At 42.0% G+C, this 27,082-nt stretch overlaps 2 protein-coding genes across 4 annotated transcripts in view; one reads left to right on the top strand and one right to left on the bottom strand.

Annotated features, from left to right (window-relative positions):
• CCDC38 (coiled-coil domain containing 38) overlaps positions 1-20,544 on the bottom strand; it is a 37,802-nt gene extending 17,258 nt beyond the window's left edge. Inside the window, exons 1-8 of the mRNA XM_081818983.1 lie at positions 20,300-20,544; positions 14,086-14,139; positions 10,696-10,796; positions 9,149-9,314; positions 4,628-4,692; positions 2,735-2,898; positions 2,542-2,622; positions 227-387 (exon numbers count right to left, since the gene is read on the bottom strand). Coding sequence (XP_081675109.1) covers positions 227-387; positions 2,542-2,622; positions 2,735-2,898; positions 4,628-4,692; positions 9,149-9,314; positions 10,696-10,796; positions 14,086-14,125 — 778 coding nt within the window. The 5' untranslated portion in view covers positions 14,126-14,139; positions 20,300-20,544. The remainder of the gene's footprint in view (positions 1-226; positions 388-2,541; positions 2,623-2,734; positions 2,899-4,627; positions 4,693-9,148; positions 9,315-10,695; positions 10,797-14,085; positions 14,140-20,299) is intronic.
• Positions 20,545-21,017: 473 nt separating this feature from the next.
• AMDHD1 (amidohydrolase domain containing 1) overlaps positions 21,018-27,082 on the top strand; it is a 204,059-nt gene continuing 197,994 nt past the window's right edge. For 2 of the 3 annotated variants that reach the window (XM_081819085.1, XM_006741893.3), the window contains exons 1-4: positions 21,024-21,237; positions 22,453-22,559; positions 23,970-24,034; positions 26,332-26,609. In XM_081819085.1, coding sequence (XP_081675211.1) covers positions 21,101-21,237; positions 22,453-22,559; positions 23,970-24,034; positions 26,332-26,609 — 587 coding nt within the window. In that variant the 5' untranslated portion in view covers positions 21,024-21,100. Of the gene's footprint in view, positions 21,238-22,452; positions 22,560-23,969; positions 24,035-26,331; positions 26,610-27,082 lie in introns of all 3 variants that reach the window. The other variant, XR_014145039.1, reaches the window with a different exon arrangement.

Below are 27,082 nucleotides of genomic sequence, written 5' to 3' on the forward strand. Positions count from 1 at the left end.
TCTCTCCCTCTGCCCCTCCCGCTCCTGCACACACTCGCGCTCTCTCTAAATAAATTAATTAATTAAATCTTAAAAAAATAATATCAGAGATAGTGGGAATCCTTGTTCAGGTTCTGCTTAAAATAGGAATTCTGACTGTTTAATAAATAACAAACAAATAAATATTGAAACAATATTTAAGAATTAGAGCTATTTACTTAATTGAAATTAAGAATATGTGACTCACTTGTTAGTACTGGAAGACTGACATTCATACTCTCTCTACTCTTTGTCATCTGCGCCCTTTTCAGCGCTTGTTGGATTTGCCAGTGTTTTGGAGACAATTTCAGCAGAAAAAATCCATATTTCATGTACTCTCTAAGGAGGAATTCTGTTTTTGCTATCTCACTACTCAAAAGAAATGAAGATATCATTAGAAGTATCCATGTGAAGGCATGTTCATAAAAAAAAGGTTTCACAAAATTTGTTCCCTTGATTATGTATTTGAATAATAATTTACATAACAAAAATCGTTAAGTAGGGTCATAAAAATATGGGCATCAATAAGATAAAATGAGAAGAAAAAAACCCATAGGAGTGCTATTTGAATAAAACATGCCAAGGATATACACACATGGAATAGACTGATGATAGTTTTACTCATTTATTCCTGAGGGAAATGTCATATTAAATTTTAGACATAGGAAGAAATTAGAAGGTAGCAGAAGATGGTACTTTTGTGAGAAGAATAAAGAAAACACCCACGAGCACCTACTATGGACGCACGACAGAGTACCATTTCATTCTCTGTATAGCACTTTACAGTTGGTATAATTCCCATCTTTTGGAAGAAGAAATGAATGACTTGCAAAGTCATCTGTCTACTAAATGGCAGAGCCGGCACTCAAACCCGGGTCTGGCTGACTCAGATGCCCAAGCTTTCGCCACCAATATCCAGGGACTTGGCCTGAAAGCCTCTCGCCAGCCTCACAGTGCTTTCCCATAATCGTGTTACAAAGTGGACCTTGAAGGAATGTTTACAATAACAATGAAGTCCCTTGTGAAAGGGTGGTCCACCCATATCCTTCCAGGCGTCCTTAATCATACCATCTTCAATACCCTTATCAATATTACTCCTACACCAGTATCTTCAGCTCCGGTACTTCTTTCAGGCAGTGCCTTCCTTCAGCCCTGATGTGAGCGTGAGATTCAAGAGTCAATAATCAGCTGGCTCACGTATCACACTGAAGGATGTTGGGAGCCCCTCATTCTACTACCACTTTGTTATTAGATTGAAAGCCTCCCAGAGGTGTTACAAGAACAGGGTTAAAATGGCTAGCATTGGACAACTTCCAAGCAAAAGCTTCAGAACAAGCTCCCTTCCCCTTTGTAAACAGATTTCCAGCCCTACCTGCAGTGGACGACCTTCCTGGGCCATCTCAAGCCCATAAAGAAAGAAAGAAAAAGGAAATAAATAGCAGGCGCCTGTATCCTTTGTGCTGTTTCCCAGCTTGTTTTTCATGACTTTTTGCTCCTTTCTAGGATGATGAGACACATATACACTAAGCAAGTTCTTTTTAGCAAGGCTGTTTACTGGGTGGCCATTGTGCATAAATATAATACTCTTTGCAAGCCTAGAGGCTACTGCTCTTGTTCTACAAATAGAACAGAATCTTCTAATTACATGATGGAGTGAAGGAAGGAAGGGAATTCTCCACCTTGGAATGCCTTCAACTTTAGGCTCCTACAATAGAAGAGGCTCTCTGTAGCCAGAATGTGTTTGAAAACACACATTCTGTTAGTAACAATTGGTTTCTAAGAAACTACCATCCAATTCATTTGCTGTATTTTAGACAAGCTGTCCTCTTCTCCGAAAACTCTAGGACTTGGTTTTAGAGGAAAGGTAAGTATCAAATCCTCAAAAAGAAAAAACAAAACAAGTTTTTGTCATGAAATTCCTGTCCAAGAATGATGATAGAAGGAAGCTTCTTTAGATACTTAAAATTAGACCAAGTGAGATACACTTGACCACAGAAGAAAACATCCGGGCTTGAAAGAAAAAAAAAAGAGTGGTGGGGGTTATAATAATTTTATCCCAACTCTCCTTCCTGTAATTTTTGTCATTATAAATCCTGGTTTTTAATATCAATTCTAGGTTCAACTAAGTGGAAGTGCCAATTATAGTTGAGAGGTAGTTGTAAAAATGAATCCCAATTTCAGAGATGTTAAAATGTGGAAAGAAATATGCCTTCGAACAAATGAAAGAGGACACTTAGAAAATAATTTATGGTTTACTTTTAACATTGGCTTGCTTCTTTTCAACCAGTTTCTAGGCTTCTACACTGACAAGTTACAGAAATTTTTCAGCCAGAGGTCACTGTACTCTGATAACCAGGCAGAGACAGAACGACCTTGATCGACAGATTACTTATTTAAAAATGAGGTCATACTTAGGAAGTCATCAACTGTTAAGGAATATTCCCACGTAGGTCTGGCTAGGCACATATAGGTTTCACCAGGGCTGGGACATTCGAGAAGGAAAAGATGGTGCCCTGGGCTCACCTTTTCACCGCCTGCACCTCCATACTGGCTTTCTTCAGTTCTGCTGTCATTTGGAGTTTGTTTATAGTTTCCTGTGCTGCACTGAAAAGTAACGGGGATTTGTTAGTTTGTTTTATGTTGTGTTGTATTCCGAGAAACTAAAAAGAAAGAGGGAAGGAAAAAGGCAATTTGGCCAGAGTGAAAAAAAACGAACGTTTTAAGAGCATCTACAGATCTCTGGTCATTTTCTCGAAGGAACTCTTCAAAGGCCATTGCATCTTCTTGGAGCTTTTTTTCGGCTCTTGTGAGTTGCCGTTCCTTCGCCACCATGTGTTTTTCAAACTTTTTAATTGTATTTCTTTTGGTTGACAGGGCATACTAGGAATATTGAAAACAGAAGTGCACATTATGGCACATTTCCAGCTCATTGCTAGTACATTTCAACAGTCTCATAATAAAGGGAAAATAACTTGCATAGTAAGAGATCACATGTATTAGAAATAATAGCATGCCAAGTCTTGAGACGATAGCCTTTGTTTTATGAAGGAATTTATTTGGGGATCATTAGAAGGGAGACTAATTCCTCTCTTTCACTTTTATGAAGAGGCTCAATATTGTTCCAACATGGCTTTGTCCCACAAATCAAAAGTAGCTACATACCCCTCAGGCTCTATCCTAAAAAATAAAAGTAAAAAACAAAAACAAAAAACTACGTATCTCTCCAAAGAGGAGGTCTACCTGGTATTACCCACAATATATCTCCAGTATTTCTGGGCATTGGGAAATTGGGCTGTCGTCCGCAGTGGCAAAGCCGCCTCCATTAGGAAGGCGCACCGGAGAATGAGGTTTGCATCCTGCTATACCTGTGACACATTCCTCCAAGCTGCCCGAGGGTAGGAGTGTTTAACCAGCCTTCAAGAACCCTGGGTAAATCCCCAAATACAACTTTGATATCTAGCTTTTATTTATTTTTTTTAGTTACAGACCATAAGAGTTCACTATGGTTTTTAATGCCATGCATGAACAAGGAATTATAAATAAAGTCACATACATTATAATATAAATGCATTTAAAATATGTAAATGAGATCATTTTAAAGAAATAACAACCAGGGAACCAGGGGCCAGATAAAGTCACCAGAGGTCGTCAGTAGAGGAGGGGCACATGTGGAGAACAGACTGAGTGTAGGGAGCAAAAGTGGAGGCAGAGCAGTGTTCAGAAGTTATAACAATAATTCACGCAGGTGATACTGGTGACGTGGATTACAGTGGTAGCAGGCGAAGTCATGAAAAGCAGTGTGAGTATGGATATATTGGGAAAAAAATACATTTGAAAGTATATTTGGATGTGGGTTGTAGGTAGGCGAGTTGAGGATAGCTCCAACGTTTTTGGCCTAAGCAACTGGAAAAATGAAATCACTACTCACTGCGATGGGGGCACTGCATGAGATGCAGATTTGCAGGGGTAATGAAGAGTATAGAGGGGCAAAACTTTGGAAATGGGAAGTCTGAGGTGCCTACTGGGCATCTAAGTGGAGATGTTAAGAACTACAGTTGCCTTTGTGAGTCTGGAGTTCAGGGAAGACGATCAGGGTAGAGAAATAAGTTTGGAAGTTGTTAATGGGGAAAGTGGAATTTAGAGCCATGGGCCTGGAGGAGGGTAGATAAGCACAGGGCGAGGAGTGAGTCCGAGGGCGTTCCAACATTTGGAGGTCAGGGAGAAGAAGAAGAAAAGAAAACTGTGAGGAAGCGAGCAGCCAGTGATGAGGAAGGACCGAGACTGTGGGTCCTGGAAACCAGCTGAAGAAGACATTTCAAGAAAGAGAAAGTGACCGAGTGAGCTAACTGCTGCGGAAGGAGAAGGAAAAGGAAGACCGTGAGGTGACGATTTGAACTTGGCAATGGGAAGGTCACTGAGAACCTTGACAAAAGCAGTTTTGGTGGAATGATGAGGACAAAAGCCCAACTGAAGTTGTTTAGGAAAGGATCAGAGGGGCAATAGATCTGGAGCATGTAATGAAAAAATAAACTGTCAAGGTGAAAATTTGGCAATGCTCTGCCAGAGGTCTTCTGTTTGACTAATGGGAGAAAGAAATTATTTTTACTACCTCCAGCAGAAACCGGTCTCTCTGGTCATTAATAAATTCATGAATAGTCCTTTTTGTGTCCGTACCTTCAAAGAAAATTGAAATAGACTTAGGTTTAGTTCATTATCCCTCAAGAGCTTCTATAAAATAAAAGCTATGTAATTAAATTACTGTATTTGGCATGTATCTGACTTAAAAAACCACTATCTCTTCAAGTAAACTTTTTTCCTAATCACTAAAAAACTAATTTCATAATAGTAATTACCATTTATTTTGTGTCCATCAAATTCCAAGAACTTTATTAGACACTTTAAATAAATCATTTTATTTGATCCTAACAATAACCCCAATGAGGTACATATTTCTGTACCATCCTGTATGTGAGCTCAGAGATGTCAAGATGCTTGCCCAAGATAACGGAGCTAACACGTGGCAGAAGGGGCATATGATTCCTAAGCCTGTGCTGAAGGAGACCGAGCTGTTTTAAATCTTACTGTTTTGGCCAATCTGGATATAAAACCGAAGTCTTTTGGCAAAATGCGTGTGGGGATCACAAACCAAATTTACGGCATGAAAGGAAAAGATGACAACTAGCTTTACCATCTAGCAATAAAAAAAGACCAAAGTTTCCTTTCAAGGTTTCTTCGTTCTGGAAAAATTACACGTGGGCTGCATTTCAACAATGTTCGCTTCATGAAAAACCAACAGAATGTGGTATAGAACAAAGTCTCTTGATTAAAACATAAATAGAAGTAGAAACAAAACAGTGTTTCCCAAATAACCAGTGAGCCCATGCTGCACTGGGGAGCCCACAGTCTCCTTGGGTCATATTCCGCCTCCGCCTCTTACTAGCCATGAGATTCCTTGTCTGTAAAAATGAGGATCCTAATAGTGGTAGATTGTATTATTGTTCCAAACTATTTTCTGCCCCTGCCTGGAAGAAGATTATCTCTCCCTCTCTTCACTGGTATTGGGCTTGACCATTGACTTGATTTGGCTCACAGAATGCCAGTGGAAGTGACCTGTGTGGCTGCCAAGCATAAGTTGTAAGAACCACCACTGGTTCCCTCTTCCTCCCTCTGCCATAACTCCAGCAACATAGCAGTCAGGGGTTGATCCTTCAGTGCAGGACACATTGAAAAGCACCAACGTTGAAAGGTGAATGACAAACTTATGTTGTTGCAAGGCACTGAAATTTAGGAATGCTTTATGAGCACAGCACAAATCAGTCTAAGTGGGTCATTGCTATTATCTCTATCTCATAGTGGTATTGTGAGAAGGAAGTGAAGCAACATGCTATAAAACACAGAGGGGCAGAGGGAGAGGGAGAGAGAGAATCTTAAGCAGGTTCCACACCCAGTGTGTCAAGAGTAGACGCCTAACTGACTGAGCCACCCAGGTACCCCAACACATCATAACTTCTTAACAATTGTTAGCTATTATTAAAAATACAATTTGAATGAGTAAACACTTAATTTTTCCAGGTCAATAATAATAGCAGCAATAAAATGATTATTTTAATCATTAAAAAATAGTTCTGTAATTATGGGTGACAAACAACAAGCCTTGGAGTCAGACAGGCATTGGTTTGAATTCTGCATCCACCTAGTGACCTTTAATTAGTGATTCAATCTCACTGAGCCATTTTCATCAGAGGAGAAGAGACAGAAATATCTAATAGCATTTTGTTGAGGATTAGATAATATATGTGAAAGTAATAAGCACCTAGTTATAATGGTTTTCTTTTTAACACATAAAAGCTTTTTATTATAGAAATCCTCAACATTCATAAAATTAGAGCCATAAAATGAACTGTCTGTACCTCTCACCTACTTCAACACAATCAACATCTTACCTCTCGTTTCATCTATTGTCACCCCTCAGTTTCCCCCTCACTGGAACATTTTAAAGCAAATCCAAGCCATCGTTATCATTTAATCCATAAATACTTTAGTATTTATTTATCAGATAAAAAAGTTTTAAAACATAGCCATAATACAACTATCATCCCAAACAAAATGAACAATTCCTTAGTATCATCTTATACTTAGTCTGGGTTCAAACTTCCCCAGTGGTCTCAAAAATAACTTTTTAGAATTAAAAAAATTAAAATCTAAACAAAGATCAGTTTGGTTGGTATAACTCCTAAAGTCAGTTTTTTACCTATAACTGCCATCCCTTACCTCCTCCCAAACTCTACCATTTTTCCATGCCATTTATTGGTTTAAGGAACCAAATCAGGGGTGCCTGGGTGGTCGATTTTGGCTCAGGTCATGAGATCGAGCCCCACACTGGGCTCTGCACTGGGTTTGGAGTCTGCTTAGCATTCTCTCTCTCTCTCCCTCTCCCTCTGCCCCAACCCCACCCCCTCTCTCCCTCTCTTAAAAACCAAAAACAAAAACCAGACCAATTTCCCTGTAGAATTTCCTGTTTAATGGACCTGGCAGATTGCATCGTCATGGTATTATTTAGCATGTGCTCAGTCTCCCATGTTTGCTTGATCAGATTCAGGTTCAATTTACTTAAAAATATTTTTAGTAGAAAAGAAGCATGAAAGTGCTTACTGTAGCTTTCATTTGGTCACTTACGATGGGTCACATGAATTGGAATACATTTCAATATAAAAAAATCCTGTACTGTCCATTTGCTAAATATTATAGTCATGCTTACCATTTCAGGCTACTTTAACATGATACTATCTGGCTGAGTTGATGTGATTTTATTCTTCAAGTCTAAATAGACTGGTTATAGTGGGTTTCCCATTTTGGCTCTTCTAGCTATCCGGAAGGTTTTTTAACAAAGAGACCGTGTATGACAAAACTGTCTTCCAAGCACTAGTGTTCCTCAACACCAGAGTACCTCACCACTCACTGGGGATGTGATCCAGAGGTGTTTGTTGCTCTTTGAGAGTAAAACCACAGTCAAGCTGCCGGCTGCCTGGAGGGGGCACTTCTACTTTGCAGCCTAATCCATCTGTCTGTGACAGTTACCTGTGTAATTTCTTTGAGGTGATCTAGTAGTTGCCTACTATTGCATACACAAACATAAAATAACTGGGCTCCCAAAGTAGGGGTCACTTGCCCATTTCACATCACGTAGGCTTGTCTTTAATCAGAATTTAGGCAGGAAATGTAAGGTTGGGAAATGGGGGTTTCAACCAAAGCAACTCACAATTCGAAAGAGTCTGAGGGGGATTTCTTTATTTTCAGTGAAAATGTCTAAATTGCTTATCTGTGTAATCAGCAGAAACTGACAACCTGATTTCCATTGCTGACAGAGCCCAGATTGTCTTGGATAATACCAAACAGTTTTACCATTTCCTTTTTAAGAGTCTACTGTATGCCATTTACTGTTAAGAGACCAGTAACCCCTCTGTCGCCCAGCCTGGTGTCGAGTCAGGTCATCTGCAAAGCCATATTTGCTAGTTCTCTCAGAAGTGGTAGTGGCAAGGATTTTTGAAGCTAGCCGCTTTGTGTAGAACTCTAAAACATGTCATGTATTTTAAGTGCCCTTGATGACTTAGGGTTCACCATTCTACAGAGGTGAACTATGAGACACAAGACTGAACCTAGCTGTATCCTATCCGCGGTATAGTCACTGATACTACCATGCTGCTGACATTTGCACTTCTGCGTACAACTATAGTGCAGAATATGCAGCTCCAAGATCTAAAAAAGTTAACATGGCTTCCCTCTTCTACACTAATTATTGACTCCAAAGTTCTTTCCCAAGTGTTTCTTTTTTGTTGTTCTCTGAAGATTTTTTTTTTAATCACAGTTTGGCAAAGTTACCCAATTTTTAAGTTATCACAGCAAATCCTGGGCACGCAATATATCTTTCTCCCTCCCTTCTTCCCTTCCTTTCTTCCTTACTTTTTAATTTTAACTTAAAAATTTAGACAAGACTCATCTTGGGGGAAGATTTTATGACCCCATTATCCTAGCATTAATCACTTCAACCTCACTTCAAACTGCTTTCTGTCTCATTTGTAAGCATTTCTTGATCTGGTAAGTAAGAAAAGTCCATGACCTTTTGATTAACATATTGTTCCTTTTCATAGAGCAATAATTAATATCCTGTAATATTTTATCATGCTGCTCTCAAGTGCCATTAAAACAGGTTGTGTTTTTGCAACAACAGGAAAACTTATTTAATTCTGTTAGCTTCCTGATTCTGGATATATGAGCTGTATGGCGTGGAAAATAAACACTTGTCTTTAGAGAGTTTCTATATATTTCTACATTTAGAAATGAGTTTAAATGGCCTTAGCCATAACCTTTAATACTGTATCATTTTGGCAATGACTTTCTTCCTTAGAGCCATGAAAATGAGTAACAATCTATTTCTTGGAAAAGTATGTTTTCTTATTTAAAATAGATTTTGTCCCGACTCTCAGTTTCCATTTACAGAGTACCTCCCCCCAACCATAGTATGAGACAGCATACTATTTTTTTTTTTTTTTTTACCTCCAGGAAAGCCCCTAAACCTGACATCAACAGTAAATGTTCAAAACAATATTCTTAAACAGTAATCTTGACTTACCTTCTGTTAATCTTAGAATAAGAGTGGGATCTAGCCCAAATTTTTCAAATGAGCCCCCAGCTGTGTCAGAGTAGAATGCTACTTGGCCCAGGTGTGAACGACTCTTCATTCGAGATGAAAAAGTAGACTTCTGGTAGACTTTCATGCTGCGGTTCATAATTTTTTCCTGCCCAAGTGCAAAAGTTTAAAAGAATTTCTAATATAACAAAATAATGTTGTATTTAAAAATAGTAATCAGATATAAAAATATCATTTACAAAATAAGTCTCTTCCTCATTACTAGTAAATTTCTCATTACTAATACATTAAACAAGCGACTTTGAGTTCTTAATCTCTGAGGGACCGGGTATAGTTTGCAATTCCTTCTCTTATGAAGCTGAGCACAAATATAAAGACATGCAATATTTACTAAACATGTACCTCATAAATACTAGCCTGAAAAGTGTTCTGGCTTTATTTTCATTTTTATTTTTTAATCCTTGTGTTGCCCAGCTGCAGGTAACTTGGAAATTCCACTGATTTGAAAGGACTGGTTCTGTGGAATTGAATTGAAAACTTGAGAGGAAATGGACCTCCCCAGTAGACATAAATAAATCAGCCTTTTTTAAATTCATGAATCTTTGCTCAATTTAATTTTGGACACCTTCAATAGAACTAACACAAGCATAAAACCTTCACCTTACAGATGAATCTGTTATTGAGCATTTCTAGTTTCTTCATTTTAAATAGGATCAATCTTTACCTCTAGAAATAAGGAAAGCAAACCTCTTGAAATTCAAATCATGTAATAAATGGTATAATAATATAAGTAGTGAGATTAACTGCAAAGCACAGCTTTGTTAGCCTCATCTCTGGTTTAGCTTCATACCAAATAATTCTAAAATGACTCCCTCCTCCACTTTTGTTCCTACTTCCTTCTCTGCCCCTCTTCCCTAATACATACATATACATTCTCTTATCTGTATCTGGCTGGCAAATTTTAACTTACTCTTAACAATTCAGCTCTGGCTATGTCTTCAGTTAAGTCTTTGTGTGCGTGCGTGCACAGAGACAACCACACACACACATACACACCACCACCACAGTTATCCTTCTCTCCAACAAAGATGGTCACTCCTTTCTCTACATGTCCTTTGCTCTATTACTGTATTTTATCAACTCTTAAGATACCATTTATTGTAGATGCACTATTGTTTTATGCACTGCTAATTATGCATGGCAACCCATCTATATAAGCTGGATCCCAATTTCAGGAATGAGAAAATGTGAAAAAATTATGGGCATTAGAATCAATGAACTGGGATCTACCATACTTGTCATATGTGATGGTCACAGTGTGTCTGTCTTCCCCCAGGGGGCAGTGATCATTAGGTCCTTACCATGGGCTGGATGTTGTTCCTGTTGTACGTGCTTACACCCCAGCATAGTGTGCGATGCATACACCCACACCTGACCCCTTGTCTTAACCCAGCAAAGTTCATAAAAGTGATGGATAAGAGGATAAATTTCTAACATTAATTTGGATTGGGCTTTTAATCAAACTTTACCTTTTTCTTTGCTGCCATTTCATTTTCTTTGAAAAGAAACAGATCTTTGAAAAAGATCTTATATGGCTTGTCCTTTTTGACTGAGTCATCTTTTCCTTTATCTGTTAAAAAAAAAAAAAAAGAAAAAGAAAAACATCTGTCATCCCTGCTCTGTTGACCAGAAGGGCAAGGCTTCCACCAGCCAGAATGGAGCAGGTGGATAGGTGGGTCTCTGGGAGGAGGACACAGGCAGCCTCTGCCTCTCCAATTGAGGTAGAGATTCAGGGCCTGGATCTCAAGGGCCAAAGACACAGCTCATCTGTCTGTTTCCCATGGCACCAAGTACAGTGCTTAATACTTCAGGGGGAATGAGTCTGTATTTGTTATGTGAATAGATAAGGGGGCCTATTACAGGATAGTGGGATCATATTTTGAGGCATTAAGATTTTGCTTCTTCCCATCGCTACAAATATGTGTACTATTACCATTACACCACCCTTTTGGTAGCAATAGACACAGCCACTACCCTTAGGGACATCCTCGGTCCATACTAGAGAGTCATCCAAAAAAAAAAAACCAAAAAAAACAAAGATAATGACAAGTATTGGCAAGGGTGTGGAGGAATTGGAATCTTAACCTTCTGCTAATGGGAATGCAAAATAATGCAGCCACTTTGGAAAGCAGCCTCAAAAAGTTGAGCATATAGTTGCCATGTGACCCAGCCATTCCACTCCTAGAAATGAAAACATATGTCCACATGAAAACTTGTACATGAATATTTATAGCAGTATTATACATAATAGTCAACAGATAGAAACAACCCAAATATCCATCAGCTGATGAATGGATAAACAAAATGTGGTATAGCCATACAATGGAATATTAATCAGACATACGAAGGATACATACTCTAAGACTGATGAAACTTGGAAATATTATACTAAGTGAAAGAAGCCACATGAAATCCCTACATTATAAGATTCCATTATATTCCATGAAATGTCTAGAATAGGCACATCCATGGAGCCAAAAGGTAGATTAGTGGTTGCTTAGGGCTGGAGGGGAGATAGGGGGTTATGGCTAAGGGGTGCAAGGTTTCTTTCTGAGATGACAAAAATGTTTTAAAATGGACTGAGAATTGGCTGTTTGCCCAGGGATTCAGTTGGGAAAGTGGGGAATGTCTGGGATAGAAACCTCAGGCAGGTTTATCTGTAGGTAATAGGTTAGGGAGAAAGAAAATTGCAGAGTGGAAGCTTTGAGCTCAACACGGAGTGTGCGGTGTTCTGATCACCTCCGATTCACCTTGTGGGTAAAGGAAGGATCCCCTGCCCCAAATAGTATGAGATGACCGAACATATGACACTCCACTCTGGACTGATGAGATAGATAGCGGTTTATTAGTCACTTATACTCAAGCCCTGGGGAGGAGGACACCACCTGCCATGCAGGGCCACGTCAGGAACAGAGTGAAACAGAGGGATGGCAGGAAGCAGGCTTTGTAGTAACGAGAGGGTGAGGTGCCCCCTACTTCCCCCAAGAGGATGTAACTGACTTGTGAAACCCATCAGGATGAAAACCAGTAGAGTATAACTGGTCCAGCTGATGGGGAAATTGCTGGGTGGGGAACGTGTCTCACTGGGTGGAAGTCAAATCTGGCAAGAACAGGAAGACTTACAGTTAGGTCTTTGTGGCTCTGTGAGGCTCAAAGATGCCAAGGCAATACATGAAATCTTAGGCCTTATAATACATGAGCAAAGACAGGTGAGGGTGGGTCCAGGCAGCTGGGCTTGGAGACAGCAGGAGTATGGAAGGGCATAGCCAACAGGCTGAGGCCCAGGAGGAGGCAACAGAAGTCAAAGACCAAAAGGGACTTGGGGTTGAGAGGCATACAGAGTTCATGACTTGGACCCTATACCACCACTCTCAGGCCAGAGCTAGACCCAACATCCCAGGATGGGACCACTGATGCCGTCCAAAGGGTGATCATTGGTAGGCTGGACATCTCTCCCTCAACCAACCCTCTCTCCTCCCAAGATAAACCTCACAGACTTACTGTCCACCCCACCCTTGGTGGCTTAAAGTCTTGAATGCCCGAGTTTAAATCCTGTCTGACCAAGTTTCAGTGTCCTGGATTCACAAGATATTTTTCCCCCTCCAAGTCCAAAGCCAAGTTCCTTTTGGTTATAAATAGAAAAAACTAAACTCTAAACACCAAGTATAGTAGTTTCCTATGGCTGCTATAATAAACTATAAACTTGGCAGCTTAAGACAACGGAACTTTATTCTCTCACAGTCCCGGAGTTCAGGAGTCCATAATCAAGGTGTCAGCAGGACTATGCTCCCTCCAAAGGCTCTGTGGGGGAATCCTTCCTTGTCTCTTCGAGCTTCTGGTGGCTTCAGGCATTCATTGGCCATGTAACTTCAATCTTTGCTTCTGTGTTCACAGGGACTTCTTTTTCTCCCAAAGACACGTGTCATTTAGGATTTAGGACCCACCGTAAGTCCAGGATGATCTCGTCTTGAGGTCCTTACCTCAATTACATTTGAAAGACCCTTTTGCCAAATAAGGTCACGTTGCAGGGGTAAGGACACAGAGAGCTACCATTTTGGAGGGACCACTTTCAACCCATTCTAACAAGTTTTTGTTATAAAATTATTATAAACTGAATGAGTGAATTATAAACTCACTCTAAGCACTGGCCCTTAGCCAACCCTTCTCCCCACCTGAGTCACTTCCTAGTCTCACAGAAATGGGGCCACTATAACAAATCACCACAAAAGGAGGGCCTTAAAACTGCAGACATTGATTCTCTCACAGTCCTGAAAGCCAGAAGTCTAAGATGAAGGTGTTGGCTTGGTTCCTTCCGGAGTTTCTGTGGGAGAATCCATGGCATGACTTTCCCCGAGCCCATGGAAAGTGCCTACAGAGTGCCTGTTACCTGTAACACACTCTTGGTGTTATCCAGTGTTCAAAGCTTTGTCAAATTTGTAAGTGACAAAGAAGTTATTCTTCTATACCGATCAATATGAATTCCTTGTTTACTTGTAAAGAAGCAGGAGGAGGAGAGAAAGGCTGGAAAACGAAAGGAGAGGACAGATTTTGATAAAATGTAGTTATTCATGTCCTTTATTATGACAAATAATTGAGTTAATTGTCTTATGTTATGAAATTCCCTAGCAATCTAGGTAAATATGACCATTTATTGCCTCTCTGATGTGAAGATTTTTCTTTGCGGAATTAAAAAGTGGAAGAGAACCTTCTCAGCAGGCCATTCATAAACTCTTTACATAGAAAGGCCATGTCTGATGCTTGTCATTTGGTATTTTCCTTTTGCTACGTGCCCTGATTCACTGTGGAGACTGACCGTACCAGGCACAAAGCAAGAGCTCATCGACAGATTTCCTCTTTACCTTCAGGAGCCAGTGATATCGGCAAAAAATGTGATGACATTTTGTCTCCTGGCCCTGTCCAAAGAAAAGGAAAGACATTAAAAATAAATGCTGTAAGCCTGAGCATCAGGTGATGTATCACTAAATGGTACACCTGAAACTAAAGAACATTGCATGTTAACTAACTGGAATTGAAATAAAAATTTAAAAAAAAATAAATTCTGTAAACCTTGCATAAAGGGGGAAATTCAACAGCCAGTGATTCCAAATAGCCTTCATTGCTTTTAAAAGCACAACCTCTTTGGCCCAGCAGTTCCAAATCTGGGAGCTTATCCCAAGAAAATAATCAGGTAAGTGGGCAAAAAATAGTATGTACAAATAATATTTGTTGACGTGTTATTTAATAAACGGAGTTGATTAAATAAGTCCGGTATACCCATAACACGGATTGCCGCGTGGCCCCTCAAAACAATTCTGTAGTCACTATTCCCTCCCTTAACTATATATTAAAAGTGAAAAACAAAATATTTCAAAAGGGTGGGAGTAGCGTGGATAAAAAAAACACCTGCCAAATCAGATGTTTTGAAAAGTTGTTCACCAAACATTAATAGGGGTGGTCTTTGATTTGGAGCAACCTCTCCTTGCATTTCTATCAGGTTTGGGATTAGGATTAGGTGCAAAATTTAAGGAAGTAGCCCCCAAAACTCAATTATCAAAATAAATAACATGTTAATGCAGTTTTTTAAAAATTCCAAGTCAATGCAGGAAAAAAATCCATGGTGAACAAAATACCAAGACCTTAAATACAGACAGGATCTGACTGTGCGCCCCATGACCCGGAGAGCAAGCCCCTCCCTTGCCACACCTTTGTCCGGCCCACAGATCTCGCCTTTATGTACATTTTTGACATTTTGTTCATCATGGAATTTTTTGCATTAACTTTTATTTTTAAAAGTAGTGAATTAAAATGTTGTTTGTGTTTGCCCTCCCCTTTAGGTTTTGCACCAAAGGTAAATGTTTCCCTTGTTTCACCCTAATCCTTGTCTTGAATTTTTACACTTTTTTAATATTATTATTTCTCAATGAATTTGCATTATTTTTACAATAAAAAAAGTAACAATGCTATTTTCTTTGGGGGAAGAAAAAGGATATTCAGGAATTTATATAAAAAGGTGTGCCCACACCAGTAACAATGGGACAAACAGCCTATTTCAGGTTGCCTGTTTAAATTTTTGCCTCAGTTCTCTTAAAGAGCCACGTTGAAGAGACTCCCAGAGGCATTTGTAGCAGATGATTAAAGATCCAGACTTTGGAACAGAGAAGCCTGTTCGTTTGATATTTACAGATGTGTGAGCAAGATCATTTAACATTCAAAAAATATTTATTGAGTATCTACTGTGTGCCAGGTACTGTTCTGGATGCCAGAAACAGGACAATTTAAAAACGATGACAACAATAACAAACAACAAAAAAAAAACCCCCAAAACACCACACTTTCTTCGTGGGGCCTACATTTTAATTACTTAGCAGCTCTGAGCCTCAGGTTCCTATTCCATAAAATGGGAATATAATCTCACCTCTTAAAGCTTTTTAAAGGATGCGATGACATAATGTGTATAAACAACCAAGCAGGGCACCTAGCACCCCAAGCAAACTCAGTAAGTGGGAGAAATTTTGTGCTAATATTTACCAAGGAGAATGTGATTTTACTTCCAGTTATTATAAGAACAAAAATGAAAAAGAGAAAAGAAATTATGTTAAAGCTTATAAAAGAAAAAGACTAACAAAAACCTATGTCATTGATATTATACTTTTTCAGATTACTGAAGATTTTTTTCCACAGGCATTGAGTTCATTCTGACAGTGGAAAAGAAGGGTCGGTGAAAAATTGATGACAGTCTGTTGGGTTGATGTATTTGGAATTTGGATGGCCAATATTAGGAGATTTTTGTATATTTATTTACACACACTGCACTCATCCAAATCCCTAAGATTCTGCTCACCTCTTTCTTGACATACTTTTAATCTTTCAATTCTCTTATCTATCTAAATTCACTCCCCTATCCATCCCCACTTTCATTCACTTTATCCTAAGTCTACTTGCAACAAAAATCTTTATCCATGGATTCTGGCACTTTTTCCCTCCTAGAAAGACCAGAAGTTCTCATTCTTCTAAACCAACTGCTAGAGCTCTGATTCCAGCTCTCCAATAATTCATAGAACATGTTGAATGGAACCAGTAATCTCTAGAAGTTGTTATACTTCTATACTTATGTACTTTTAATCTCCCTATTGATTAATGAAGGGTTGGTGAAGAACAGAAGAGAGAAGAAGAGAGCCAGCTATTCCTAGAAGGGATTATAAGGTTCTCTGAACTAAACCAATATGATGTGCTAACCAGGAAAAGAAAGTCAAAGCCAGTGAATGTCTTTGTTGTGCAAAATAAAAATAGCATGACTAAACAAAGGCTCTGTACTGAAATAGAGGGAAAATGTCATTGGATTGCATGGCAAACGCCTGCAAATTCACATCTAAAATATATGTTTAAAAACACATATATGTTCAGGGCGCCTGGGCGGCTCAGTTGGTTAAGCGACTGCCTTTGGCTCAGGTCATGATCCCGGAGTCCCGGAATCGAGTCCCGCATCGGGCTCCCTGCTCAGCGGGGAGTCTGCTTCTCCCTCTGACCCTCCCCCTTCTCATGCTCTATCTCATTCTCTCTCTCAAATAAATAAATAAAATCTTTAAAAAAAAAAAAATAAATAAAAACACATATATGTTCAAATCCAACTTCTGACAAATGAAAAAGATGAAGAGCTCAGGAAAACGGGCTTTAAAATGGTGATGTGTGACTTCAAGCCATCGTTTTCAGAGGTGGCAGAGGCTAGTGGGGAAGAGCATGGACTCTCATTATGCTCCTTAATCCCCACGCTTCAATTTCCCCATCTTTCAAAAGGGCGGATAAGAATAGCGCCTACCTCATGAGATGGTTAAGTGAGTTAACATGTGTCCCCCACTTTGGACAGCATCAGGTGCTCAGTGAGCACCATAGCAGTGTAAGCCCATGGGGAAAGCATTCTAAAGAGGAAGGATGCCCTGTGTGTTTGAGGAACAGCAAGGAGATTCGTGGAACTTAAGCATAGTGAACAAAGTGCGGAGTGATAGATGAGATCAGAGAGATCTCGAGGGCCCTGTGGGTCATTTCCTCAGTGAAATGAGAATCTGGAATGGACCACTCCGTCTGCTGAGCTGGGAAGAGACTGTACAAGAGGGTGAGGGTGGACTAAGGCCACCTGTTGGGAGGCTACAGTCATTGGGAGGGAAGAGATAATGGAAGTGGTGAGAGGTGGTCAGATTCTGGCTACATTTGGAAAGTAGAGCCTACAGGACTGGCTGATGGTTTGGGTGTGGGGAATGAGATAAAGAGCCCAGGAAAGAAAGAATGGAGTTTTGATCGATGGAGACAGAGCGGCTGTGGGGGAAGGGGCAACTGGGAAGATCAAAGGTTCAGCTGGGAACATGTTACATTTGAGATATGTTAGACATCTAAGGGGGTATGGGTGTAAAATATACTGTTCTCCCAAGTGAACACCATACCGGTTGATTTAATTAATGCTAGCATTCCTCTAACATTATGTGGCCGCTGAGTCAGATTTTTGATGTGTATCATCACAGAGGTAGCATGGATGACCTTATGGAAAGACCTTGGCCTTGACGGCAGGCAGGTTTGAATCCTGCCTCTGGCTCTTATCAGCTCTTTCTCTTAGGCCTATCCAATGAAACTCAGTGCAACTTAGGTTCTTCTATCTGGTATGAATACTAATACCTTCCTTAACAGGCTTGTTGCAATTTTCAAACACAGGTAATGCATGCAATGTGCCTACTCACGGTAGGCTGATAGGGAAATAATTGCCTATAATTTCTTCAAGGCAGATATCCAGATCTGTCTTCTCTCTAGTCTGCTATGTCTGGTGAATAACCACCAGCATTTGAAAAGGAGGGATAATTGACGACCAGCTTTCGTAAGAAACCCTGAACTCAAATTCTCGAAACCAGTTCATTGGAGAGGAATCTACCAGCAATATCAGTGCAAACGTGGGGAACCTGACCCATCTTCGTGCACATTCTTAACATTCCAAGCCTCATGGAAGTGGAAAAAGAGGAATGGGGTTTTATAATGCCCAATCCCAAAGTCCAAGACCAACTCCAAATACAATGAACAATAACAATATTTACCAGATATTATTTGAAGCAGTTTCTGCTTTACTTTCTCAACAACTCTCTCTGCAACTCAGTGAAAATGGATTTCCAGTTTCTCAGTAGGAGATAAAAAGCTTTATCTCCCATATGCAAACAAAGATTTAGACAGATTCAGACCTAAAGCCTTTCCGTTTTTGCCCACCTCCTTCCCACCCACTTGGACAAATACTAGGAGAAAGGGCTGTAAACTGTGTCCTTGGATGGTGTGGGGAGACCAGAGCTAGCAATTTTTTGTTTACCTGAGAGCCAGGAGCCACTAGGTCCTTGGCCTGCTCAACGACCTACTTCTTTCGATTAGGTCAGAAGCAGAGCACAGGGATGAGGAAATTACCTTCAGCTCGACCTTTAAGGCCCTGCTGGCATATTTTGTGTGGACTTTCCTGTTGACATTTCTGACTGCCCCTTTTGCAAACTGAAAACAAAACAAAAAAAACAAAAAACACCTGGGGGTCAAGAGGAAGGAGGAGAACAGGAGAAGACGGCCAATGTAAGATGATGTAAAAAGTACTATGTGAACGAAGAAGTGCTATGGGGATGTTGGTTATCACTGAGGAAATAATCTATAATTATGTATTTAAAAATGACCAAGGGGGAGAGAAGCCCACTCTTGTCCTTCTTGCTTCTGCAAACTTCTTGTTTGCAGGGGCTTTTCAGGCCATGTTGGATATCTGGACTGTAATCAACACACTCTGTTCATCCACAAATCAACAGCCCTGTGAATAGAATGACCATTTCTTCTTTTTTACTTCCCCAAAACTTGGAAGCTTTCAGTTCATGGTACATTCTGTGAACTCCTGGCTGAAATCTCTTGAATTTAATTGACCAAGAGGAGAAATAACAGGATTAAAATAAACTAGCAGCAGCGGCGGCAGTAGTAATAGTATAATAATAAGAAGAAGAATTACACCTATTATTTAGAGCTAGGCACTGGGCAAAGTGTTTTCCATTTCATCTTCTCTAAAGCTCAAACGAGTCCATAAAACAATTACCCCTTGAGGAGATGGATAAGAAAACTGAGGTTTGGGAAAATTAAAGACATTTCCCAAGGTCAAATAGCTCATAAGTAACAGAGTGGGATTAAGACCAGTTTATGGGACCCAAAGCCTTCTATATTTCTATATTGTCACCCCCTCCTTTACCCCTACAACTTCATAAATCTGCACATATGCCTGTGATTGCAAAATGGAACAGATTCAAGTCTTTAGCAGATATGTTAGAAAATTTTAATATTTCTCTATGAATTAGTGACTTTATGTATTTGCTCTCCACTATTTCTATTTCCCTTGTATTATTCCTCTCTACACACCTTTCTCTTTAAACTGTGTATAGACACACACACATCTGTTTGTGATTTTGTGTCTGCCCGGTGAGTAATATATGGATTCCCACCCCGCTCTCCGTCGGGGTCTCTTTTACTCACATTCTCTAATGAACTCTTTTCCATTTTTTTCCTTTCCTCTCTCTTTACTACCAATTGATTTCTCTCTTGTAAGACCAAAATACAAAGTTGAAGTATATTCTTATTTATTGTGTTCATCTAAAGGATTTTTTGCTTTCTCTTGTTTTTTAATGGCTTTTAAAATAACCCTAAATTTACTTACTTTTATATTTTATGGTTTTACAGGCTTCAGCCTTTGATGGTCTGTTATTCCTGTTTCTAAAGTGTCTTCCTTTAGAGTGCAGTTTTTACGAGGCAGGGAAAGTGCCTTTCCTGTCTGTACGTTCCACAGCCTAACACAGAGCTTCTAATAAAAGTGTATAAATAAAATAAAATAATTAAGAGGTAAAACCCAGTGCCTGCCAATGTTTTCACAGCAGTGAAGAGGTGAGAAGAGATGTGGGTGAGAATTACAGACCATCTTCCTTAAACAAACTTGATTCCGTCTCCAACCTGGGCGGCAAATTGAGAGTAGGCCCCCCCAGATACAGTTGGGGTGAGGCGTGGGGGCGGACACGGAGCTGTAACCACGTTTACCTGCAAGAGTTTGGATCCAGGAGCGGGTCCAAACCTATCCTTCAGGAAGGCGTTAGCGGACGCTGGGCAGAGGAGCCAATGGATTCTCTAGTCTCGGCTCTAGCCTCCCCCGCCAGGATCCCCCTTCATCTCGGAGACCTTCTAGTAGGGGATCCCGGGGCAGAGCTGGCCAACCGAAAATTGTGCGCGGCACCCCCCACCCTGCTCCACGGCCGCGCGGACCCAGGAGCAACTCCCCCACCGCGCCCCCCTCCTCCCCACCCGCGGGTTCCCCCTGCCGGCCGCCCGTCGCGTCCCAGCCCGCTGGGCAGGGGCTCCCCCACGCTGCCCCTGCCGGGTCTCTATGCTCGGTTCCCGCCCGGGCCGCTGGGGAGAGGTTTGCCCCCACTCAGCCCCATCTGCGTAACCTGGCCCTTCGGGGACCCCCCCCTTCCGCCTGGCCCTGTGTTCAACGGAGCCCGGTAACCCAGCTTCAGTTTCCTAATCTAGAAAGTAGGGACAGTGGTCTCCACCACATTTACCCTGAACATTGACTGGGCGACCAAAAAATAGAGGAGATTCCATGATCGCGTTTATTACTAATCCTCACTCGGGTTGTTGGCACCCGCGCTGCCGCGGCGCCGGCCGAGGGGGAGGCGCGCCCTCCGGGGCGGCTGCGCAGGGCGGCGGCGGCGAGCGCCCGCCCCGGCTCCACCCTCCCTGCCCCGCGGCACCGCCCGCCGCCCCGCGCCCTCCTCCGCCCGCCCGCCTGCCCCGCGCTCCGGCCGGGCGGCCTCCCGGAGACCCGCGGCGCGCGGCGACATGGCTGGCGGCCACCGCCTCCTGCTGGAGAACGCGCGGCAAGTGGTGATGGTGTGCGGCCGCGGCGAGCGCTTCCTGGTGCGGGACGCGCTGCGCAGCCTGGCCGTGCTGGAGGGCGCCAGTCTCGTGGTGGGCACGTAAGTGGCCGCGCGCTGGGGGCACCGGGCAGCCGAGGCCGGGCCTGGCCCCCTTTCCCTAACTTGGGCGCTGTGGAGGGAAGCGGGTAAAAGCTTTCCCGCATCCAGGGAGCCACCGCGGGCCTTTCAGGCACCTGCTGCTACCTACCTTGTGTGACAGCTTCGGGTAGTCATTCGGTGAAAAAAAAAAAAAAACGCTCTCAGGCTGAACCCCCATCCCTCTTCCCCCCTACCCCCAGGTCTTTGGAATCAGCATCTCTGTGGTGGAGTTCTGGGACTTTGAATTTTTACAAAACACCCTCCACCCAACCCCCTTTGTATACTAAATTTGAGAACCACGAAAGACGTTCAGATGGTGATGGTTTGGGGCTGATAGGAAATTCAGAAAAAGAGGACATTTTTCAGTTTTTTTCATTTAACCCTCTGTGCTTCCTGCTAGACGTGACTAAAAGAACAGCCAAAATTTGGGCGGGGGAACCTACAGTGGGAGTGGGGTTCCGTTGCCGATTTGAATTGGAGAGCCCCACCGCCCCGCGATTGCGCCAGATGGGCTCAGCCCTTATCTGAGGCTGCTTAGGGTTGTGCAAGAGTCCAGCTTTTAGGGACCGTGTGTTTTTAATTAACAAAGGGATAAAAACATTCCCAGTGTTACTGTTAAAAATTTGTTAAAAACCAGTTAACAGAAGTGCACAGAGGTAGGAATCCAGGTCTAATTGATGGCCATACTCTATGGAGTTCTGAGGCCCTACTATCTTCCTCTGGTGTGCACAACCCTGTCTCACTCCCTCATCCAAGATGGCTGCTCCACCTCTCCTTACGGAGTCTACCTTCCAGACAGTGGAAAATAGGAAGAGAAAACAGACCTATTGGTTAGAATTTAGTCACATGGCGGCACCTGGATGATGGGAAACCCAGAAGTGTACGCTTCATTCTGGGTGTTCATGTGTTCAGCTAAAATTTAGGAATCTAGCACTGTGGGGAAAAGGGAACATTGATCTTGGGGAACAGTTAGCCATCTCTATACATATGATTTGACTCTTTGGCTTCCATGCGGCTGCAGTCATTTTTTTTTTCTTCAAAGACACAGATGCAAGAAGGAAATATGATAAATGTTGACTGATACCAAAAGACATGGGCAACATATTTTAAATCCTTAGTCAGCTCTTCCACAGTATTTCCCCAAACTTTGGTAATTATTTCTTGATTTTTCTTCAGGGATGGGCTTATAAAAGCCATTGGTCCTGCTGATGCGATCCAAAAAATGTTTTCTGAAGAAACGTTCGAAGAAAGAATTGACTGTTCTGGGAAATGCATCTTGCCGGGTATTAACCTCTTTTTTCAGTAAAGCCCTGCAACCAGTGTAAAGAGGAAGAGTGGCAGCTTCTTTTAAATAGGGTCTCGAAATAATATTAAAATATAATAATAGCTACCATGCATTGAATTTCTATTACTGAATGTCTAGGTGCTTTGCAAACATGTTTTCATCTTGAATCCTTCTAACTGCCCTGTAAGGTAAGTATCCTTATCTACATGTTACAGATTAGAACACTCCAGTTTAGGGATGAAATATCTTACCCAAGATTGCTGGACAGGGAAAGGGCAAGCTGGGAATCAGACCCACTCATTATGTCACTTTGTCCCACTCACATGCTGAAGAGAAACAGGTTGTGTTGTGTTTAGGTTCAAAAGCTGTTGGAAGAACTTTACTAATCTACTTCATATGGGAGGCAGAGAGGGCAAGCTGCTGCTTCTAATACCAGAATAGATTCTAAATTTACATGGAGTGTGAAACAACACATCTCTAGGCCGAAAAGTGGGGGAGGAGGGAATCCCTAGAGATTTCACTGAAGTTTATTTATATCTTACTGATGGACAACAAAATCAGTTTGTTAACCATCATCTCCCACATTATGTTTTCTGGCTTCATGAAATCCTCTGAAACGAGTTTCACAAATTTTGAGTCCTACACAAAACACAGAAGCTAAGATTTATATTTTTAAAATGTCTACTGTGCGTATCTGATAGAGCTTCTATCTTCCATCTCTTGGGAGTCAGGAAATAAAGTCAGAGTGCAAGCTTATGAAAAAGAGCAGAAAATACTAGAAAGCAATCTGAGTAGAGATTCTTGATTTTTCGTCCAGTCAGAACCACTAACGAGACATTTAATCCACTTAATCCAGGTATTTTAAATATTATGGAAAGCCACGCTTCACTTGAGTTGTGAACCGTTTGGATAAACAAACGGTTCACATGATTGCTTTATAGTTTCTCTTCAGTTAAACTACATTTCTTTTTGAAGGAAGATTCATATTTCTGATTTCATATTTTTCCTTCTCAAAGTGGGGAGAGATTGTACTCTGTTTTCACACCCAGATTATTCCTTGGTGATATAGTCCGTGGTTTTGCTCAACTGATAGATATGACATCCTGTTTCAAAAGCTTGCTTGGTGAGCATGGACTTAGTGGGCAGAAGGAGCTGTATTTCTTTAATGGATATTCTCATCATGCAAAGTCACCCTCTTCCATTAAAGCCTTCTAGACCAGCCATGCTGAGAGTCTTCTTGTTCCCTGTCTGTGGAGGGAACCTACAGACAAATTCCTCCTCCCCCCACCCTCCTCCAAGATGGCTGACCATCATCTTCCTTTCCCAAGAGTGGTACGGGATAGTCTGCCTGATATCTAAGGGCTTTCTATTTCTCAGCTTTAAAGATGATTTGATTTATTGATTACAGGTTTGGTGGATGCACACACACATCCAGTATGGGCTGGTGAAAGAGTTCACGAGTTTGCAATGAAGGTAACTGCAGTAAATGATGACAAATCAAAATAAGGCACAAATACAGACAAGTCTTTCTAAAGAGTTGGTAGGCTATCAGGCTTTGCAACATATGCCTACATTTCTTTTTCATGGATATTTTTACTGGCCTGGACTATGGAAAATAAATTGCAAAAAAACTAACTTATAACTGTCCAAATACTTTGCACAGGCCCAGCAATCATTATAATAGTTTTCAAAAATTTTTAGCTGTAGAATCCTTATGTATGTATGTATGTATGTATGTATGTTTTAGAATCCTCCCTTTAAAAAAATGCTGAGCTGCCTTGGGGCGCCTGGGTGGCTCAGTCGGTTAAGCATCTGACTTTGATTCAGGTCATGATATCAGACTCCTGGGATCGAGCCCCAGGTTGGCCTCAGCACTTGGCGGGGAGTCTGCTTGTCCCTTTCCCTCCTCCTCTGCCCCTCCCCGCCTCACTCTCTCTTTCTCTCTCAAATAAATAAATAAAATCTTACCAAAAAACCCCTAAGACCCAAAAACAGAGCTGAGCTGCCTTGCTCACTAGTTCCTCCTTTCTTTCCCTTCTCCCATTTCACTTCTCCACCCCTGGGGGGTCTTTGAAGGGGCTCCAGGATACAGTTTGAAATTCACCATTCATTGGTTCAAACTTGGAAAAATATATTGCTAATCATAAAAATAAATTAAGTCTTGTATTCCCCCCCCCAAAAATGAGACTTATTAAGAAACATAAAGTGTAGCCTACGTCACAAGTCATTAATTAGCCAGGGCCAACCCTCAAATCCATGGTTGGAGCTGTTTTCACATTGTTTCTTTCTAATAGATTTTAATTTTTAGAGCAGATTTTATTTTTTAGAGCCAACTTGAGTGAGAGGTACAAAGATTTCCCACATACCTGCCCCCACACATGCACAGCCTCCCCCCATGATCAACATGCCCCATCAGAGCGGTACCTTTGTTACAGCTGATGAGCCTACATTGACACATCACTGTTACCCAGAGTCCATAGTTCTTATTGATGTTTTCTCTTGGTGCTGCACATTTTGTGGGTTTGGACAAATGTATAATGACACATATCCACCATTATAGTATCATATAGTGTGGTTGAACTGCCCTAAAATTCCTGTGTGCTCTGCCTATTCATCTGTCCCTCCCTGAACCCTGATAACCACCGACCTTTTCACTGTTTCTTTCTTTTTTTTTTTTTAGATTTGTTTATTTTAGAGATGGGGGGGTAGGGGCAGAGGGAGAGGGAGAGAGAGAATCCCAAGCAGACTCCGCACTGAGCCCAGAGCCTGATGCAGAGCTTGATCTCACGACCTGAGATCATGATCTGAGCCGAAATCAAGAGTCAGATGTTCAATTGACTGTGACACCAGGCGCCCCAGCTGTTTCTATCGTACTGCCTTTTCCAGAACATCATCTAGTTAGATTCATACAGTACATAGCCTTTCGGATCGGCTTCTTTGACTTAGCAATATGCATTTAAGGTTTCTCCATGTCTTTTTTTCACATTGTTTTTTTTTTTTCAAGTGTATACCCTAACAGCTAAGAATTTTCTTCAGACACTGGGTACCTTCTTCAACAAACTAGAGCTGTTTTTAAGACTTCTTTATTAAAGCACACAATTGCAGAGCCAAAAAGCAACCGTAGAGATTTGCAGTCCAAGCATCTCATTACATAGATGGGGAGCATGAGGTCCAGAGAAGGGAAGGGTGCGGGGTGAGTTCTCCAGCTCACCTTGGCAAAACCCGGGCTGGTATACTTCATTTGTGCCGCACTCCTTGCTGCCCAGAGTAACTGGAGCCCAGTGGGATCCCAGGAAGAGCTTCTTTGCTTGAGTGACAGAGGTCAGACCCCAAACTCTAGTAGCCAGACACGGAGAGGTGGAAACCCCCCGGGGCTCTTTCGTGGATATTTGGAATAACTGCAGTGGGGTTCCCGAATTGCCTAAGCTTTGTTTTCTCATAGGAGCTAGGGGTAGACAGAGACTTAGCTGGTGCACACTGGGGCCAGCTGGGTCGTCAGAATACTGAAATACTTCTGGGCTGGTTGGTAAATTGCCGCTGCTGCGTGAGACCCTAAGTGCTCCCCACCTGACTTCTCTCATTTCTGCCCTCCCCAGTCCTTCCTAAGATGCCCTGGCAGGGTCGGGGCTTCATGGCCATGTACCCCCGCATCCTTTCTGATCTGCTGGTGTCCCTGACATAGCATTTTGAACATCACTCCGGGTGGAGGTTCCGTGGAGCTGCCTGCAACCTCCCGCCCTTGCCCAGCCTAGGGGGAGCCCTGTGTTCAGTTGGCAGGAGCCACGTACATGGATATTCACCGAGCTGGAGGAGGCATCAACTTCACCGTGGAGCACACTCGCCAAGCCTCGGAGGAGGAGCTGTTCTGCTCCTTCCAGGAGCGGCTGCAGCGCATGATGAGGGCGGGGACCACGCTGGTGGAGTGCAAGAGCGGATACGGCCTCAACCTGGAGACAGAGCTCAAGATGCTGCGCGTGATTGAGCGTGCCCGGCGGCAGCTGCCCATAGGCATCTCAGCCACCTACTGCGGGGCTCACTCGGTGCCAAAGTAACCTCAGCTTGCGCGCTTGACTTGGGGCGTTGAGGGGGCATTGAAAACAAACAAGGAAGGGGTCAGCTGGTACCTAAGTGGGGTTGTGTTGGCGGGGGGTGGGGGGGGAGTGGAGGTGCATCCGAACTTTAGTTCTTGCAGAGAGAGCTCAGTAGAAGCCGTTAGAAAGGTGTTCTGATTGTAATAGTTATCTCGTAAGGGTGTTTTTTTTTTTTTTTTGGAAGATTTTATTTATTTATTTGAGAGAGAGAGAGAGCGCAGGAGCAGGGGGGAGGGGCAGAGGTAGAGGGAGAAGCAGATTCCCCACTGAGCAGGGAGCCTGATATACGACTCGATCCCAGGACCCTGGGATCATGACCTGAGCTGAAGGCAGACGCTTAACCGACCCACTCAGGCGCCCCTTGCAAGGGTGGTTTTAGGAAGGTGATCCCCACCAGACCCATCTGTTTGCTAGTCCCTTAATGATGAAG

Source organism: Leptonychotes weddellii, chromosome 5, assembly GCF_054177405.1.
Source record: "Leptonychotes weddellii isolate Sample4059 chromosome 5, ASM5417740v2, whole genome shotgun sequence".
NCBI classification, from domain to species: domain Eukaryota; kingdom Metazoa; phylum Chordata; class Mammalia; order Carnivora; family Phocidae; genus Leptonychotes; species Leptonychotes weddellii.